General features: G+C 37.5%; 4 protein-coding genes across 4 annotated transcripts; 3 read left to right on the top strand and 1 right to left on the bottom strand.

Moving 5' to 3' along the window:
• On the top strand, positions 395 to 2,077 carry LOC109948065. Its single transcript, XM_020559970.1, has 6 exons — positions 395 to 494; positions 1,136 to 1,197; positions 1,404 to 1,463; positions 1,568 to 1,653; positions 1,861 to 1,928; positions 2,049 to 2,077. The coding sequence occupies exons 1-6, from the start codon at positions 395 to 397 to the stop codon at positions 2,075 to 2,077; spliced, it is 405 nt and encodes a 134-aa protein (XP_020415559.1).
• LOC109948064 (DNA repair protein XRCC3 homolog) lies at positions 8,023 to 8,916 on the top strand. Its single transcript, XM_020559969.1, has one exon. The coding sequence runs from the start codon at positions 8,023 to 8,025 to the stop codon at positions 8,914 to 8,916; it is 894 nt and encodes a 297-aa protein (XP_020415558.1).
• On the bottom strand, positions 9,184 to 11,043 carry LOC109948063. Its single transcript, XM_020559968.1, has one exon. It carries the CDS (start codon positions 11,041 to 11,043, stop codon positions 9,184 to 9,186), a length of 1,860 nt encoding a protein of 619 aa, XP_020415557.1.
• On the top strand, positions 16,111 to 17,211 carry LOC109948331 (GATA zinc finger domain-containing protein 4-like). Its single transcript, XM_020561064.1, has one exon. It carries the CDS (start codon positions 16,170 to 16,172, stop codon positions 17,055 to 17,057), a length of 888 nt encoding a protein of 295 aa, XP_020416653.1. The 5' UTR covers positions 16,111 to 16,169; the 3' UTR covers positions 17,058 to 17,211.

The raw sequence follows: 20,683 nt of genomic DNA, 5'->3' as shown, positions 1-20,683 counted from the left end.
CAAAAGTCCGGAAGGTCTATTTTCTATATAATCTTAAAGGGTCTCACTGGGTTGCAATCGAAATTGATTTCATCAGACATACTGCAACTGTGTATGACTCCTATGTTGCTTTTACCAAATGTTCGAAGCTGGTTACACTTCTGCACCCTATTAGCGATACGCTGGCACGAGTGCTGTACGATATGCACTTTTATGAAGATTCTGAGGTTGAAGAGGTTAAGCAAAAGGGGCTGAAGATGTCGACGTTTATGCCATTCTCAGTTTGCAGCATTGCAGATGTGCCAAAACGACGAGATGGGCAAGCTTTGTGAATTTAGTGCAGTTTATCCAAATTTTACATAATTGCAGTTCTAATTTCCCAACTTATTGGCCTCACAGTACGTCTTGCGGAATCATGACCGTCAAATTCATGGAGTATCTCAGTGCTGGGATTTCGGTAGATAAATTTGACCCTTTGAAGATCAAATATTACCGACTGAAGCTTGCAATTGAGGGTTTAAGGGGGGAGACATATTTATGAGGTAAATGTCTTAATGTCCGTGAATTCACCTCACTCTGGACTTATGACTTGGGAATTCACTTTGCTCATTACTTATGTCAGGAACTCCTTGATATGAAGATGCAGACGTAGATGCTTTGCTGGGGGTACTTTATATGGTCATCCTGCCTTTTTGCTAGAGCTAGTTGGTTTAGTTATTATTGTGAGGTGTAATATTGTACAGTCTAGAAGCAGTGGCTAATTGCCTTACATGGCACACACACTGTTTCGATTTTGAAGGTTAACTATTTTGTACACCTCCATATATAAACATAGTTGCTTTTTATGGATGCTTTTGTAGCCATTGTTCACATTTTGTCTCTGTGGTTTTGGGAATCTGTTACTGGACTTACTGAAGCATACAACTTTGTTAACATTTCTCCATTTAGTTTTGACTTAGTTCGTTTTAAATAATTTCGGCAGCAATTCTACTTTTCTGCTTAGCATTATGTTGTTATTTGAATTTGGAACCTCATACTGTGTTTGCTGATCTTCGCTGGAGTAGGTACCAATCACTCCTCTTTCATCTTGCATACTGGATTAGTTTCCTTGTGTATTTAGCTGCATTCGATCTGAGTGATTGTTCTCTTTCTACAGGGTATGCTAGCACCATCCTGCGTAAGAATGGTCAATTATCTGAATTGATCAGTGAACTTCAGGTACCATTTTCATGATTTGTACTCTGCTTTGCTAGTGGAACTCGCAGAACATTTGTATTTGGTGTTATTTTTGTATGAGTTTTTAATTTTGTAATGCATTTGGTAAACTAGGGTTTTGATCAGTTAGATAGTTTATTTATTTCGGATTTGTTTGCAGCCTTTGTTCGATCAGTTAGATAGTTTATTTATTTCGGATTTGTTTGCAGCCTTTGTTCAATGGAACCGGAGAACAATCAGAAGGTGACTTTTATGCGATCGCATCACAGGTATTGGAAAAACTGCTATAAATTTAGTGTCGAAGGATGCTTTCTCGTGTTCAATTTTTGTTTTTTGTAATGGATATCAATTTTTCTGTGTTACTTTATTTTAGGTGCGCCGACTGGCAGCTGTGGTCCGGCAACTAGACTCGTCACTACAGAGAGCCGTCCTGAAGGGGAATGATAGCCAAATTGCAAGGTAGCTTACTTTCTCTTCTGTGTTCAAATGAATTCTTAGCATGCTTTGTGCTTTTTCCTCTTGCTTATAACCACTCAATGAATGCATGCTCCTGCCCTGACTTTTTGGTTAAGTTGTAAAACGATTAATTCCTTACACGTATGTATTTCATAATGCAATAGAAACATTTTATACTTGGTTATATTTTTTCTTTGATTTTTTTAATAGGTTTGACATCACTAATAATGCCAACAGCTACCTTGGGGGCATTGGGTTATGGTTACATGTGGTGGAAGGTATCCAGATGATATATTTATGTTCATATTATTTCATCCATTGGTTCTGTGAGTTGTTGTCTTCTTTAAGCAAATCTAATATTTGCTCTTCACAAATGGGTTAGGGTCTAAAATTCTCAGATCTTGTGTATGTGACAAGCGTAGTATGAATGCTGCTGTTTCAAATTTGCATAAACGTCTGAGAGCGTGACAGAGGCTATTGCTGTAAGTTTCTTTTCGGCTGTCTATGCCAAAAAAAATATAAACAATTCCTGTTTTGTTTGAGTTTCTGTTAATGGGACCATGTTTGTTCCCAACATCAAATAGATTTACAGCACTCATCAATATTACTTATACAATTTGTATAAACAATTGAAATCACAGTATTAAACATTCTTATGCTGGACAGAACACAAAGAAGCACCTGACACAGAGAGTCCAGAATTTGGACGATAAATTGCTAGAGCAGAAATATATCGAAAAGTCGATTGTGGACAATGTATGTCATTTTCTGCATATCATGAGCTTTTAGTTCTGAATTCATAATTCAAATTAAAAAACTTCTAGTTTGATGAGGCCTATCGATGAAACTTCTGACATTATCAATATGGACGTAATAGGATGAATGTCGCAGCTGCTTGGTTGATTATTATTATTGTTAGTCTGTGCGCTTGTGGAAAGTAATATGTGAACGTGATTTTGTAATTTCAAGCCATGCGGATGATGCATTATATAAAATATATAACTTTTGCATCTAAAATATTGTATGAGTTTTGCTTTATATGATGGGATGGTTTGGAGCTTGTCTCACCACCATGTTTGAACGAAGAAAATAAGAATAAAAGGGTAAAACTAAATGTTACATATTGTGTGTGCAAAAACCAAATGTCTGTGTGCAAACACAACACACACAATATGCAATTGTATGTTGTGTTTGCAAAAACCAAATGTCTGTGTGCAAACACAACACACACATCATGCAATTGCATGTTGTGTTTGCAAAAACCAAAATGTCTGTGTGCAAACACAACATGCGATTACCAACATGACCTCTACTTAGTGAGATGTTACTCAATCTGCTTGTATGCATATCTGATGATTTCTGCTGAGGTTCCCATTTATGGCATGCCTCTTTTATCTTTTTTCCTTTGCTTTTTTTTCTTTTGGCTGGTCATATCTGTGTGCCTGGTAGATGCATTTGGCACTACGAACTGATTCGGTGGCAGTTACAAATTAACATAGGTCTTAATTCTGGAACTGCCCTTCATAAATGGCTTCATCTGTACTTAACCCAGTTGTTTTTGCAGGTCGGTCTCAACCAAGTGTTGATTGCAATATTGTAAACAAGATGACCATACACTGTTATTTGATGTAGGTATACGTATGAGATGGCTTAGCTTTAATTGGTTTGGTTGTTCCAAGTTTTATGTACACAATCTCACAGTAACTGCCGAGTTGTTTTTCATTTCACGTATTTCTCCGTGGTATTTTTTCCCCAATATTCTGATTATGGAGATGAAGTAAATATTACTGTGGAGCTTACAGCATGTTTAGTTTATTTTGTGGCTATGACTGCTGTTCTTGGTAACCCTTTTTCTTCAAACTCTCTAGTTTCTGTCATCTGAAGTCTTTCCAGTCATTCAACTCAAAAAGTCTCCAACCCACTTTGGAATGGCAGACAAGTGTTAGAAAGGCCATAAATAAATAGCCACAGTTCTCATACATGTATATAAAAAGTGTGAAGTTGAACCCTACAGACGACAAGGGAAGAAGGAAGCTCTGTCCTATAGGTGATCCGTGAAGTAAACATGTTTATGCCACCATTCCAAACCCTCGAATTGCGCAATGGCAATATGCTCTCCTCTTGCGACTCTAAAGTAGGCAAAACACTGGTGTTGGAAGGACATGTAAAAGGGTTATTGTGCATTCTATTGTACAAGCTTGAATGGATTTTCTTTTCTGTTGTATTTGGCCCTTCTCTTTTGAAGCATGCCAAAAATCATCCTGGTTTTGTAATATGTGGTTTGTGCCCAATTAATTTACCGTGCATGTTGCATTTTTGTACCCAAAATTTGATAGCTGCCTTCTTTTGAACGACAATTCATTGAGGGAGAGAATTACTTTCCTTCTGAATATGAATCCATGTGCAACTCCAACTATCATTTGAAAGGTCCAAATCAATTCAAGGTAATATAAGGATGGATAACAATTGTCGTGTCCATCATATTTGAATTCAGGATTACTTTCAACGAAGTGGAGACTTATTAGAGCACATGCCATTGACATACGATATAAGAGCAATATTAGGTCAATATAGGTGCACTATAGAGGCAATATTAGAGCAATATAAGGGCAATACGATACCAATAGTTATATTGATACATCCAATATGGTGGCAATATGCAAACATTATCTATGCAATAGAAAGGCAATATTAAGGCAATATACATACAATAGAACTACAATATTAAGTCAATCTACATACAATACATACACATTACAGACAACATTTTACACATGCAAAAGAAATCGCCACCGAACCTTAACAATACTAGCCCACGAAGGGAAAATGAAGGCAACAAAAGATTCATGTACTCGGGTGAGCTGAACTGAAGCAGCACTCACCGTTACTACAGGTCCATCAAAAGATCCATGTCTTTGTCCTTTCTCCTTGCTGCATGCATGAGGCTATGATGAGCCATTCCCTCAGCACCTATATTCAGCACCTGCCAGACACCAGCTACATCAATTTCACTCCAATTGTAGTCTGGTGAGATGACCGAAGCATAATCTCGAAACATTTCGAAGCCGTTGTTGAAACATTCAACCATTTCATGGTTATATTCTTCAAATTGTGCGAATTTTTCGACGTCATTTTTCTTTCTCTCTTCCAATTTCAACTTCAAGGACTCTAACTCTTTGCTCCGACTTTTTGCTTTTAGAGTTTGCTTCACCTCTCCAGCGTATGCTTTGTTCAACTTGTTGGCCAAGTTTCCTATAACTTGGCCATGAATATCGCACTTACTCTCCCACCAATCCGTTGCCTTTGACATATATTGGAGGTGGTGCTTGACGGCAGAGATTTTGTCAAGCGGATCATTGCACTCAGCCTCACTTCCAGATGAAGTGGGATCATGATTGGGAGTCCGAGGTGGAGATGGGAATGGCACATGCCAGGGCTGGTCCCCCGGGCAACTGACATGTTCGTTTGGAGGGCGTACATCCGACATCTTTAAGTATTGCTGGGGACAATTCACAGCTGATGCCTGCAACAAAACAAATAAAGGTAGATTCAGTCTCCAGTTGTAAACGACAATTGGTTAGCTGTAGTGGAGAATATTTGCGTTTTAGTAAGACTAATTACCTTTCCCGTTAAGAAGGTGCCTCTGTTGCAGTTCTATATAGGAAGGTTCAGTTATATGTACGAACTTATATGAAGTATATTGGGTATTTAGTTGGTGCATTCAATTGATGGGATTGCAAACTACACCATTAACTCATTGGCTGTAATTTACAACAGTACAACATTACATTAACAACAATAAAATTGGCTTCCAAACGACAAAAAAGCAAACCTTAATGGGAAATTGAAAATTGTGGATTTCAACCCAAAATAGGACTATGTAACTAAGCATTTATTGCGAATTTCAGAACAGAAAATTGGAAAATAGCGAAATTGAAAAATTGAAAAATAGGAAAATTGGAAAATAGGAAAAGTGAAAACTTGGAGAATGGGAAATAAGGAAACTTGGAAAATTGGAAATAGAACAAAAGAAAAATTGGCAAATCGGAAATACGAAAAAATGGAAAGTTGGAAATTTGGGAAATTGAAAATTGGAAATAGGAAAAAAGGAAAAATTGGAAAGAGGAAACTAGGCAATAGGATTAAATGAGACTTGGAAAATTGGAAAATTGGAAAAAGGTAAAAAGGACACTTGGAAAATAGGAAATTTGGGTAATTGGAAAATAAAGCAACTTGGAAAATTGGAAATTTTGAAATTGGACAAAAGGAAACTTGGAAAATAGGAAAATAGGAAAAAAAAAAAAGGAAACTCTAAAAACATGAAAATTGGAAAATTCGAAATAGGAAATAGGAAAAAAGGACACTTGGAAAACAGGCAAATTCGCAAATTGGAAAATTGAAAATTGGATAATTGGAAAATTGGAATATTGGATAACTGTATAATTGAAAAATAGGAAATAAGGCAACTTGGAAAATAGCAAAATTGGAAATAGAACAAAAGGAAAGTTAGCAAATTGAAAAATTGGAAAATTGGAAAAAGGATAAAAAGGAAACTTAGAAAATAGTCCAATTGGAAAAAAGATAATTGGATAATTGGACAAAAACTTAAAATTTGAAAAATGAAAATAGGAAACAAGGACACATGGAAATAAGAAAATTGGAAACGAATTGAAATTGTGGAAATGGGAAATAAGACAATTACCATATTGGACAATTTTAATTACTTTCTGAATTAGGCAAAGTAGGCAACTTTTTTTTAATTACATAATGGGAAAATGGGAACATTGAAAAATTGGAAAACTAGAAATACAACAAAAGGAAACTTGGGAAATTGCACAATAGGAAAATAGGGAATAGAAAAAATAGGCAAAAATAATGAAAAATTGGAAAATTGGAAAATTGGATGACACATGGAAAATAGGAAAATATGAAGAATGGAAAAATGGAAACGAATTGAGATTGCTGAAATGAGAAATAAGACAATAACCATATTGGTCAATTTGAATGAGTTGGTCAATTAGGCAAATAGGCAAATCCCTTATTTGAATTACATAATGGGAAAATTACCAAGTTCGGAACGTCCAACATACAAATATATTACAAAAAGGCATACAGTCAACTGGGTAATAACTCCCGCCCAATACTATCCCGCCTAAGACTCCCGCCAATCCCTCCCGCCAATTACTCCCCTTAATCCCTCCTGCCAATAACTCTCTGAGTTACTCCAGGTCATTAAAACCTGCCTATATTAATCTACCCAACTGTTTGAAATGAAAACTTCCATCACATTAACTCATGCTTACAGCCATTACCTTCCCCACTGATTTCACTCCCATCGCATTTAGTCCCCTTTTTTTCCAATTAAGTTGTACACCAGGCTACAATAAATATCGAAGACCATGGACCATAACCTCACACCAAACCCAACGCTTTCAATTACTGAAGGAGAGAAGACTGAAACACAAGCCAAGTCACCCAATTCACTCCCTGCAGACTTGGTCCATGGCATGCAGCAATGTCGAGGCAATACCATGTTTTGGAAAAATCTTCATGCAGACATAGTTTCAAAAATTGTGGAGGGCCAAGCTAGATGGGGTGTCATAAAAAACTGCACAATTCGCTCTCGTTAGCATGCATCTCCTACATATAAAGACAATGAAAGCAAAAATTGAAATTGCCCCTGCCACTGCAATTATGGTATTCAAGGAATCAGAAGCAATGGCCAAGTTGAAGCAAGAAGAAGTGGAAAGCGGATTCGAACTATTTCATAAGTTTGCAAAAATAGTGGATCCGGTAGGAAACTGGGGCAACATCACTGTGGCCGGGGTCATGAATTTCATGCGTCGCGGTCACCGCACTTGAAGAGTATGCAACTTCGAATTTGTCAACAGTAGGGAAATGGAACTATGAGGTGGCGTATTTTTGTATTATGTAACGATGGGGTGACCTGTTGTTGTATTATGTAAGTTTGGAAATAGGATTTTATGGAATGATGAAGCCTCTTTTTGTATTTGTGCATATACAGTTTATCGGTATCCAGTTCAGTGGCGATATAGCAGCAATAACTATACAATAAACATGCGTATAATGGCAATATTATGTCAATAAGAGTACAATAGAGTGATGATAGAGTTACAATATGATCCTATTACAGTACGTACTGCATCATAATGTTTTTTAAATTATTTGGTCCAAAAAAATACTAATAAATAAACAAAAAATTAATTACAACCTGGAAAAAGGATGAATTATACATCCCTTAAAAGACATATGGCCTACAGTACAGACCTTCAAAATGAACTCTACATATATATATATATATATAATGCATGCCTTGTAGCACCATCACATCCCCCCCTAAATTACACAAACATGACACCCCAAAACCTCATGCTCCTTCCTCTTTCAACCCCTAAATTATCCATTGGATGCCCAATACTAGATGACTGCTTGGGGGGTGGGATACCCTGCAACTCCATAACAGAATTGGTAGGGGAGAGTGGTTCTGGGAAGACGCAGCTTTGTCTCCAACTTACGGTACAAGCTCAGCTCCCACCCTCATATGGCGGACTAGGGGGCTCCTCCGTCTACATATTCACAGAATTCAGCTTCCCATTTCGTCGATTCCAACAACTAGGCAACCTTTATTATGCATCATACCCCAACTTAATAAGGTTGGAGCCATTGGAAGACATATATGTTCATGGTGTTCATGATGCTCAACAACTCATCCATGTCCTTGGAGACATAGAAGCATTTATTGCCATTGATCACACCCGCCTACCTGCGAAACTCATTATCATTGATTCCATTGCTACATTGTTCCGATCACAGTATCAGACAACACCAGCAGATTTGAAACGGCGGTCTGAAATGTTCTTCAACATATCTGGGACATTGAAGGGTTTAGCAAATAAGTTTGGGTTGGCGGTGGTTGTCACCAACCAAGTGGTGGATTTTATTGGGCCACATGATAAAGTGAATGGGGTGAGGTTGGGAAACATGGAGTCCCTGGACACATCAGGCAGACGGGTGAGTCCAGCTTTGGGACATGCTTGGGCACATTGCATAAATTCAAGAGTGTTCTTGGCAAGACATGAGCAATCTATTGAGGTTAACATTCGTAATGCTCCTTCAACAAGTATATGTAGTCAAACACATAGGACATGTCACCTTGTATTTGCCCCACATCTGGCCTATGCATCGGCCGAATTTGTAATTAGAAAAGAAGGTAAGTCGGAGTATCACATTAACTGTGTAATATAGGAATTCTAAGAACTTTAATGATTTGGATCCATTTGGAATTACATTCCAGCCCCTTTAATTTCGCACTCAAATTTTAATAGCAATCTGTCAGCAATACTAGTACAATAAAAGTCCAATATAATAGCAATCTGTCAGCAATAGAGCATGCTGTAGCAATGCAACCCAATTATGCAAATTTAAAAGAATTCCCATTCAACATAACATGAAACCCACCACAAATAAAAGTAGATTTTACATGACCTACCAAAGCAACACAAATCATATTGTCTAAGATACATTGCGTAATGGAATATTATTTTTACAGGTGCTTTTATTGTGGCCTGCGGAACCGCACCTTGAGCACTTTCTTCTAATGGTGCCCTCTCCTTGCGAGGGAATTCTTATCTTCTTTCGTCTGCCTGGCATGACCCTTGCCATCGGAGGCAGCACAACTCGACTTCGAACATCTTCAGGAATATCCCACATTCCGTGAGGTTGTACCGGGTAGATGCTATCCGAATAAGCATCCATCCAGGTTTTCCGAGTGTAATACCGAGAAACCTTTGCGTATACATTTACTTTCAAGAAGCAGCAAACTGCAACTACATGCTTGCAAGGTAGCTGCTCAAGCTGAAACTTTCTACAACTACAACTGTTGTTCGTCAAATCTACTAGGCCGTCCATATCACCGTCCAAAACATTAAACTGTGCATTATTTACTTTAACCACATTCATCCTTGCAGCATCCTCCAATCTGTTCCTCAACTTCTTCTCTCCAAAATTGGGGCACAATGTTGTTGTGCAATTCAAAGCCAACTCACGACGTTCGGTGAACCATTTCACAAGGAGATTAACAATTTCCCCTATCAAATGAACCACTGGCAGCATCCTTGCAAACCTAAGGACTGAGTTGATTGACTCCGCAATATTTGTTGTCATTACATTGTAGCGGCGTCCATCCATGTGAGCTCTAGACCACTTATGTAACCCTGCCTCTTCAAGATATTGAGCAACATGTTCCTTTCGCTTGATCTTGCGAAAATGACAATCAAATTCAGCAATGGAATAAGATTTCGCAGCTTGCTCAAAGTGCATAAGTATGTGATCACGCTTTTTCAACTTGCAAGTGCGTTTCATGTTCCCCTTCATATGATAAAAGCATATGCCATGTTGTGCAATTGGAAAAATTTTGTTCCACACATTCTCTATGCTAACATTGCGATCAGAAATAATAACAAGATTGGGACACTCACCAATGGCTTCATGAAGTTTAGTGAAAAACCAATGCCATGATGCATCCGTCTCCAAATCCCCGATCCCGAAAGCAAGAGGATATATATTTCGAGTACCATCGAATGCATTTGCTACAAACATAACACCCTTGTACTTGGATTTTAAATGAGTGGCATCCACGGCTATCACTGGGCGCATGGAAGAACGGAACCCTCTAATACATGCGCCAACCGCCATAAATAAATACACAAAGTGATTGTTCTCATCAGTTTGGATGTGTGTTTTTGTGCCGAGATTCATACGCTCCAATTCATAGCAATAAGCTGGAAGGATATAATATGCCTCCTCCGCTGATCCTCTAATGGACAATAGAGCTAACTCCCTTGCTTTCCACGCTTTCGAATAATGGATGGTGCAACCAAAGTTGTGTTTCACATCTCTCATAATGTCACTTGGTGTGTATATTGTCCGAGAATCCTTCAACTTCCTTTTAAGTGAAGTGGCTACAAGTGCTGCGATTGCTTGACGATGCTTGTCACTTACGAACCTCAAATCACATTCATGGACAGTTGTACACCTCACAATCATGAAGCTGTATTCTCCAATTCTCGATGCTCGGACCCGCCATGGGCATGGACGTTGACAACAAACCACAAGCAACCTCTTAGTGCAAGAGAATTGCACCTTAAATTCAAAGTGGCCTCTTAATGCCGTCAACCGTAACTCCGTCAACAATGCTTTCTTACTAGAGAAAATTTGCCCAACTGTAATTTTCGGATTCCAATCACTTCGTGAAAACCCGTTGTCCAAATATGCTTCTTCATCATTTACACCGGCTGCATTGTACCGATTTTGTTCACCCATTTGACTCCAATAATGTTGACGAGTGGGTTCAGATTCTCCTCCTAAACGCATTATTGGCAACTGGGCAGCTGTGTTGAAGCAGCCCAAATTAGGAGGGGCAAAGTACACTGACACTTCATTTCTTTCAGTACTATTATCACCACCATGCATCTCCTCCACCTCGCTAAAATCAATCATATCCACAAAATCTGTCCCTACTTCACCTCCCACATCAGTGACATTTGTATTATTCCAAGTGACTTCATTGCTTTCAACAATGGCAACTGAAGAATGACCCATCCGACTACTATCTGTCGTGATATGCATACTATGAACTACATCATTTGTCAGTCATTTATCTTCTATACTCACGAGTAAGGGAGCTAGTTTTGAAGGTGTTACCTCGGAATTGTACTTCATAAAAAAATTGACATCATCATCGCCCTCAATCTTTATGTGCTTCCACTCATTTGAGGCCACCAAAACTGAGAATTTTAAGCAAACCTTGTCTTCCCTGCTGTTTGTATTACCAATCTGATGCACACGGTCCAACAGTTCAGCAAATTTGATGGTCCGTGGAACTACTAAGCCTTTTGAGTCACCCCCTTCGTATTTGCACATCTTCTTCGAGGTGACCCATTTTCCATTGTAGCACACAAGAATAACAATTGTCTCCATTTCTGACCATGATAAAACAACATTTCATTCACACAATATAACCACAATAACCATACAATACAATAGCAATATAACCACAATATAACAGCAATATATAGGTAATATAATAGTAATATAACAGCAATACGACTGTAAAATAAGAGGAACACAACAGAATCACACTATACAGATCTACTACATCAAATAGAAAATCCCAAGTTTCAAGATTCACATATCCAGACCAATCTAAATGCAATTGGTACAAACCCAGATGAATGAGCATGAATATTCAACAAAACCTAACCCAAATAAATTAAAGCCAAAACGAATTTAACACAAACCCAAACAATCAAACTATAACCCATTTCACATAATACTGATATTAAGAAAATAACCATCAACACTACCTTTTCGAGGTCGGCAATCCACTAGAGCTTCAAGGTTGCAAGCAGCTATTCAGAAGACATAGCTAAAGGGAGGGGTTCGTGATTCCAAACAGAGAGCAAGAGATCGAATAGGGGAGAAAGAGACATAACGAAGCTAGAGAGAGACAGCTGCGCTATGAGAAACAGAGCAAAGAGAGAGACAGAGAGTTGTGCTAGAGAGAGAAAGAGCCAAGAGAGAGAGAGAGCCAAGAGCGAGAGAGCCAAGATAGAGAGAGCCAAGAGAGACACAGAGAGCTGTGATAGACAGATACCAAAGAGAAAGAGAGCTGTGCCAGAGAGAGAGAGAGAGAGATCTGTGTGAGCTTCTTCTCTCCAAAATTTCTGAACTTGTGAAAAATCAGCAATAAGTGGACAATAATTTTATATTTATAGGTGATAGTTGTACAAAAATTGGGAAGGGTGGTATTTTTAATTAAAATTATGAAATGGGTGTCATTTTAAGCTATTTCCCTAAAATATTTCAGGGGCAAAATAGTCTTTTACTTGAATAAATTAATAATTAAAAATTTATTTCGGATCGGGTTATTACATGGTAGGCCTCACTGGACTGGACTGGGTTAATTAGCTTTTAAAACCCATGTTTGGTGAAAGGAGGGACTAACTTAAATGAGATTATACAGTTCAACATTACAAAAAATGCCTAATCGTCCAATCTAGCGAGCCTGAAACTTGGTTCACAAAATAGCAAGCTCGCTAGACATAACACGCGAGTCCGAGCCAACGCCTCTCTCTCTCTCTCTCTCTCTCTCTCTCTCGTTTCCTTCAACATCGACTCTGCTCTTCTTCAAAGTTGTACTCAGGCAAGTTTTTTTTATCTCTCCCATTACATACCTCCCTTCACTCTGTCTGCAAAACCCTATAACTCTCCACTCTCATTCTCTTCCAATTCCCTTTCGTCTTTAACTCAGAAAATGAAAATGGAGATGCCTTAGAAGATGCGTAGTTCGAGAGCAGCAGTGGGTCTTCCTCTCAAGCCAGTCTCCAACAAGAACAATGCTTGTTTTCCATTTTACCGCAGCAATGGGCCTTAGAAGGTGTCTTTCAACTACTTCCGCTGATTAGAGCCGAGAGCGGCCATCATTCTGGTAATGGCCAAAGAAGAAGAACGGGATCAATAAGATTCCAATTGTGTTTTGGGCATTTGGTGTTTTTAATTTTAATTTAGCTAAAAGTCACTTTTGGTCCCTATAGTTTGGCACTTTAACCACTTTTAACCTTGTAGTTTCAATTCCATCAATTTTGACCCTGTAGTTTTATATTTGTAGCAATTTAAGGACAAATTAGTATTCCTTTCAATTTATTTGACAATGTAAGGGTCAATTTCGTCAACCCAAAATCCTTGAGCATAAAAGCTCGTTTGGAACTCCCCTAATTTCATATTAGGGCTTGAAATTGGTCATTTGGTTTTAGGATTCTTCAAAAATTGGGATTAGTGGTTGAATTTCGAGCCCTAATATGAAATGGAGAGAATTTCAAACAAGCTTTTACCCTCAAGGATTTTGGGTTGACAAAATTGCTCCTTGCATCGTTAAAGAAATTGATAATAATACTAACATGTCTTTGAATTGCTACAAATACGAAACTATAGTGGCAAAATTGACGAAATTGAAACTATAGGGTTAAAAGTGATTGAAGTGCCAAACTACAGGAACGAAAAGTGACTTTTGGCCTTTTAATTTTGTGGTGTGGTAATTGGTTTGTGAAAAGTTGTGGTGTGGGGCTAATTGGGTTTATTCTATTTTTCTTTTTAGAAATTTGGGAAGAAAGACATAGCGAGAGAGAGAGAGAGAGGAAGGCAAAGATGGGAAAGAAAGGCAGAGAGAGAGAGAGAGGAAGGAAGAGGAAAAAAATGAGAGAATGGGTTTTTTTTTTCTTTTGTAATTTTTTTAATAATTTAATAATTTTTATATAAAAAATTTCACACATCAGCCCCAATTAAATATCCCTAATTAAATTTAAATATTTTTTAAGTCAAAATCCCCAATTAAATTTAAATATTACAAGAATTATTTTTTAGTTCAACACAGCACCAAGCATAGGTCTTCACTATTTTTACAATCTAGCTTCTTAGTCCGACACAACACCAAACGTAGGTCAGTACTTAATTCAATTTAGACCAATCCGAGCTAATCCAAGACAGTCCTAAGACTTAATTCAGTCCATAACAATTCACCGTGCCAAACGACCCCTTAAAGTCCAAACAACTATATGGGCCTTCAAAACTCCACTGATTACCCAAACCCGTTGAAGTCTTTCCATTCTCAAGTTCCACGTACCTGTTCCGTCAATTGATTTCTCCACCATTTCTGGAGCATACTCGAAAATCAAAAGTCAAAAGTTTTGAGCCATTAAAAGAAAAGCATTCACAATGTTTGACGTGCAGCAATTTTCAGTCCAGTGATTGCGCCACTAATATAGTCCCTTATTGGTTACAAAGAAATGAAAGATTATGGATGCATACCATGCTTTTGTTGATAAATATTTGTAAAACATCAAAAGACACTTCTTGCTTTTTGCAGCGATGTGGATGATTGAAATTTAGAATTTTTTTTACCATAAAATATTTTAACTATAATGTATGTGAAAATAAATCAAATTCGAGTACAGATTCATTTTAAGAGCGGAATTAGGATTTTAAGTTCGGAGGGCCAAAATAGAAAGAACAAACTACATACATATTTGGGGACTCACTAACCTAAAGATGAGAGTTTTTTTTTTTCAATATTTATAGGCGATGTCATGTTATTATATATACATGTGCTTAAAATTTTGGGAGACCAGGGCCACTGCTGCTGGCGGATGAATGGCTTTCGCCCCTCCTTATTGCCTTGGGTCAATTATTGAATTGTTAAAGCAGAAAAATTATCTTCTTATTCATGAAATTCATAGGGCAGAAGTTGAGAGGAGACCCCACAACATGGCTTGGGAAAGTTGCGGATTATCAATTAAGGAAACCAAGTGAGAAAATTAGGGGAATTATCAATGAGGAAATTAAAGGAGGAGAAAATTAATTGATGTGGTTGTCCACTTTATCTGTCACATAAAGTGTATGAGAATGTAGTATACAAATGTGGTAAGAGTAGGCATTATTCGACAATGTAATTATCAAGAATAATGTTACTCTTACCACATTTGTATACTACATTCTCATACCACCTTATGTGGCAGATGAAGTGTATAGTTACATCAGTTAAAAAATGCCAATAAATCATAAAAGAAAAGAAAATGTTAAATTAATTTTAATTGATGTGGTTGTCCACCTCATCTGTCATATAAGTGGAATGAGAATGTGGTATATAAATCTGATAAGAGTAGTATTACTCAATTTTCAACTATAATAATCTTGGTAGTTGAGGTAACTTTGCAAAATTAACTTACAAGACGCTGTGAATTATGTCACAAAAGAAAAAAAATAAGAAAAAAAAAGGGCCAAAACATAAAAAGAAAAACAAAAAACAATCATCAAGCGAACTACATGCTTACTAGAGAAGCCAGAACCCATGGGGCAATGGTAATTATATGGGGTCTCCTCTCAACTTCTTTTTCCTTTTCCTTTTGTTTTTCACTTTTTCTTTGCTTAACTAAGGGCTCGTTTGGGAATGATTTTAAATAAGCCAAAAAACACTTGTATGGAGAATCATTTCTATTCTTTATTATTACTTTAAGTGATTTTAAAGAGAAGATTAAAGTAATTATATAGAGAAGCACATAGGAGGTGCTTCTCTCTAAAATCACTTTCAAACGAGTCCTAACTCAACTATAGAGAAATTGAAATCTTCAGCCTTAATACTTTTTTTTTTCATTAAAGCTATAAAGAAATCCGTTTCAGAAGTAGCTGGAAATTAAAGAAAATGCCACCCTTTTGACTAAGACAGTGTTTTTGACAATAAAGGTGTTAGCTAGACATTCTCATGGATTGCACATGCAGCGTGCACTATATGCCATTATTTTTCAAACCCCACAGCCCCCTTCCTTTCCTCAATCCACGCATAATTGCTCGCCCAATAAAGAGACCAAAAAGAAAAATAGAGAGCAAGCAGATACATATAAGTCCTAGAAAACCCAACATTTTGATTCACCAAAAAATCTCAAACAATGGCTCCTTTTGCAAAATCACTCTCATTTTTCTTCCTTCTAGTGCTCATTTTCTCCTCCTTCGAAAATATTCAAGCTAGAGAGAGCGTGTTCTTCAGCAAAGTCACCCACTACAACAACAACAAGAATGTTAACGAGCCAACAATCAGTACCTCTATCGCAGAAGTGCCAACACCAGCACCGTCACCAGCAGCAGAGGCACCAGAACTAGCAGACGTGCAGGCACCAGCAGCAGAGGCACCAGAACTAGCAGATGTGCCGGCACCAGCACCAAGTTACTTGGAGAAAGAGCACCGCCACAATGGCGCCTTGTATGGCCTCGGCTCAGGCAAATCCCCTTCCACGGAGGAGACACCAACCACCATTGATGGTGAAGATGAAATTTTGGCCGAAGAACTAAGCGGTGAAAGCTTTGATCGCACAGGTAATTATGAAAGCACCAACTTGTACAACAACAATGGCTACAAGACCAACTATGTCAACAACAACAACTACGTTAATCGTAATGGCTACAAGACCAACTATGTCAACAACAACAACTACATTAATGGCAATGGCTACACAAAAACTAACAATTACAAGGGCAGCAATGGCTACACAAAAACGAACAATTACAAGGGCGGCAATGGCTACACAAAAACGAACAATTACAAGGGCGGCAATGGCTGGGAAAACCGTGAGGTTAATGTACAGCAAGGGATGAGTGACACAAGGTTTTTGGAAAACGGTAGGTACTTTCATGATGTGAAGAATGAGATTAACCAAAATTTCAATGAAAATTACGAAGGAGGGAGAGGAAGCACTAGAAACTATGTTGAGAACTCCAATGAGTTCAACACCATGGAAGAGTATGATAAGTACCAGGAGAGCCGAGGATATGTGCCTTAATCTATGTGTTCCATGTCCAACATACAGAGAGATTTCGATGTGTTTAGGGATAATATAAGTTAATTAATATAAGATATTTTTATCGTTGTTTTGCATTTCCATTTGTGTATCACATTTTATAGTGTGAAAATGAAACCCACTAAGTTTTATTTGATTTTGCTCCTGATAGGTTAATGTTTTGTCGCATTTCAAAATGGAGGCGTAATTAAGAATGTCACACCCGAACGAAATTCGATACTATAACATTGCGCTTTCAATAATTTGAAGGGGTTTGTTTAAAACAAAGTGGTGCGAAATTTAAAACTCTGGCCAGTTGATAAAAATCAAAGGTTAATCAGAACTCAACTTTTAAATAAATTATATTCCCACAAAAATAAGACTACAAAAAAAAAAAAATAATAATATATATATTATGGCGGATCTAGCCATGTTTTGGGTAGGCAGCTGCCTACCCGAAAATTATCAGGAAATAAAAATAGGTAGATATGAAGCAACAAGACCAAGGAAAAGAGAAAGGGAACAAGAAAAAAAAAAGAGAAAAGGAATCAACAAGCTCAGAGAAAAGAGAGAGAAAAAAAAGGGGGAGAGAGAAAGAGAGGAGAGAGGGACAAAAGTGTAGGGAGTCATGTGATTAGATAGAGTTTTTATCAAAAATAGCTTAAATTTTGTCCTTACTTTCATAAATGTCAATTTTCATAAAAACTTTCAGATATAACAAAAACCCTACTTAAAAATACACAAACGCCCTCAAGATTAAATGCCAGATAAACCTAAAAGTTCTCAATAAAATCGATTGCTTGCATCTTTGCAGGAAACTCCTTCCCACCTTCTTCGACTAGCTTCTCTAATCTTTTCACTGCAATGTTTAAACTCCTTTTGTAAACTGCTCCCAACGACCCTTTCCCAATTCTTCTTTGAACCTATTTGTAGCTCTTCTCAACTGGTTGTATGAAGCTCTCAAAGTAAATTCCTCATCTGCCAGTAGTCTAAAATTACCATTAATCTCAGTTAGACTGCAAAAGTCGAATTTTGAAAATGTTAAAACCAGAATTACGAGGGCCACATTGAGAATATGATGAGAGCTAAAGTTAAAACAAGAATTTGCTCTCACTTTCTTGTTTGTGGTAATGGCCATGGTAATTGGACTCCCAGGGATGGGTATTAGATTAGTGTTGCTTTGAGTGTTGTTTATGGTGATACTTGTTATGATGCCGACATTGAAGACAACTGTGGTGGACTCCTTGAGATCCCTTCTGACATGTCTGAGTGGTAAGTTCCGTAGAAAACAGAAGCCCCACAATTGCAGTCTTCCAAACAAGACCTTCATATCCACAAAAATCAGCTCAAACCCTGCTTGACCAAACATAAGCAATTTCTATGTAAGAGAAATTTATTTTTATTTTCTATAAATAACAAAGTGAATCAAAGCCACCTTAGCTTTAGATGTGTATGTATCCATACCCAATCAGTCCGAGGAGGAAAATTTTCAAAAGCAGAGAGAGATTGAATGAAGGAAGCCCTGTTTTGTATCATACTCGAATAGAAGAATTGAATTAATTAGAACATGTTATTTGTTGGAGGCTTATTTATGGATATGCCTCCTGTGCTTTCAAAATAGTCTCGGATTACCACATGTTCTTTGAAATGTCTCAATATACCACCTATACTTTCATTAAGTGTCTCACGTAAGCGATTCCGTCAGATTTTAGAGAAGTTTCGTTAGCTGATGTGGTCCCTACTTCTTTTCAATCTCTTAACAAGGGAGATGAAGGGTTAGTCAGGTTGAAAAAATGGGGAATTTGGGAGAAGAAGGTTAGGTTGAGGGAATTTCATATGTGGGAATCTCTAAAAGAAGGTCTCGAATCTTTGAATAGGGAGGAAGGCTGCTTTTTCTCTGCGTGAATACTGATTGAGTTAGTGTGTTGAGTTATCTAAGAAGGGGGTTGTGTTGGGTTATCTAGGAAGGGGGTCACACGATTTATTCGAGAATCTTTGAAAACTGTTTGGCATTGGACTTTAAGGTAGAGATTCAGATTCACTACTACAAAAAGTGAAAAAGACGACCAGAAAACAACGACGGTCTAAGTGAAAACCGTCGTGGTTTACAAAAAGACGACGGTTCTAAAAACACCGTCGTGTAATACAACCTTAGACAACTAAAAAATGGAGTTTCAAATGGCTGTTCAAAAACAACGACGTACATAATTAAACAACCGACGTCTATTTGAAACAGATTTCCGCAGTGTAAAATCAATGCCAACAAAGAACGGCAGAAGTTATGAATCGACCGACGTAGAAAGTAAAGACGACGATTTCAATAAAAACTGCCGTTTTTACTCATAAAATAACACGACGAGGTTTTCGTATAAGACGCCGTATAATTACAAACAAATCCACAGCTTTAAAATACAAAATATCGCCGTATTAAATTAATTTACAACGACGGAAAATATAAATATATCAACGTCATTCTCGTATAGTTCTACGACGTTATCTTTAAATCGTACAATAAAATTTATCGTCGTATTTATTCATTTTATACGTCGTACCTTTAATTTTAACGGTCGCCTTAATAAGAATTTTTGTTAACAATTTTTTTCTTTGATTTTCTTATCCTACGTCGGTAGATCTACTTAATGACAAGAATTGAAATAACCACGACGGTTTATATAGAACACCGCCGACATAATCAGTTTTGTCTGAGATCCCAAGGGTTACGAAATCTTACCAGATGGAACTCTGTTCCACATCATAATCTTAACAGATGACACAGATTTGCAAATATTGCGTCGTGTTAGTTTACAAATTCTAGAACATTAATTTCCCTCATTTTAAATTTCCTCGGGAAAGAAAAATCTATTTATCACGCTTTGGAATTGAAAACTAAAACTGAAAGAATACGGGAAAAAAAACTCTATTTATAATTTAAAATTAAAATCCACGTCGGTTGTAGTACACTTAACGACGTTTAACAAAATAATCTACGTCGGTAATTATAAATCTACCGCCATCTTAACTTAATATAGACGACGATAAAAGACGACGGTAGAACAGAAAACCGCCGTTGTTTCAGTTTCTTTAACATATCTTTCTGCAGGACTTGTGTAGTTCAAAGCATTGACAATGTCTTCATCATATCTCCCAGAAACTACTGATTCAATTGCTCATGCTTTAGAGGCCATCTGAAGCCATTTCTATTCTTTATCGCATTCTTGAAACCCATCTTCTTCTTCTGAAGCTCTACGGATAAAGGAAGAGGCTATCACAATAAATCCGACGGATCTTCTTAGGCAAGAAAATCAAGCAGAGGATCAGGCACATCTGATCTTCAGATTTCCCTGAGAAGCGAACTTTCCTTCGACAGCGAGTGGAGGCCAGGCTTGCATCTCTTTTGATGGAAAGCAAGGAGTATTCAGAAGCACTAAGTGTCCTATCAGGCTTGATCAAGGAAGTGAGAAGGCTAGTTGACAAGCTTCTTCTTGTGGACATATATTTGATGCGAGTAAGCTCAATTTCTCTTTGAGAAAACATCCAAATTATTGTCTTTGAGACATGAGAGACTGAGAGAGGAAGAACTTGGAACCTTAAATGTAAACCGAAAATGAATGAAAGCGACAAATTTATAG

Source organism: Prunus persica, chromosome G3, assembly GCF_000346465.2.
Source record: "Prunus persica cultivar Lovell chromosome G3, Prunus_persica_NCBIv2, whole genome shotgun sequence".
NCBI lineage: Eukaryota > Viridiplantae > Streptophyta > Magnoliopsida > Rosales > Rosaceae > Prunus > Prunus persica.
Note: the sequence above shows the minus strand (reverse complement) of the source record. Positions and strands in the feature narration are given on the sequence as shown.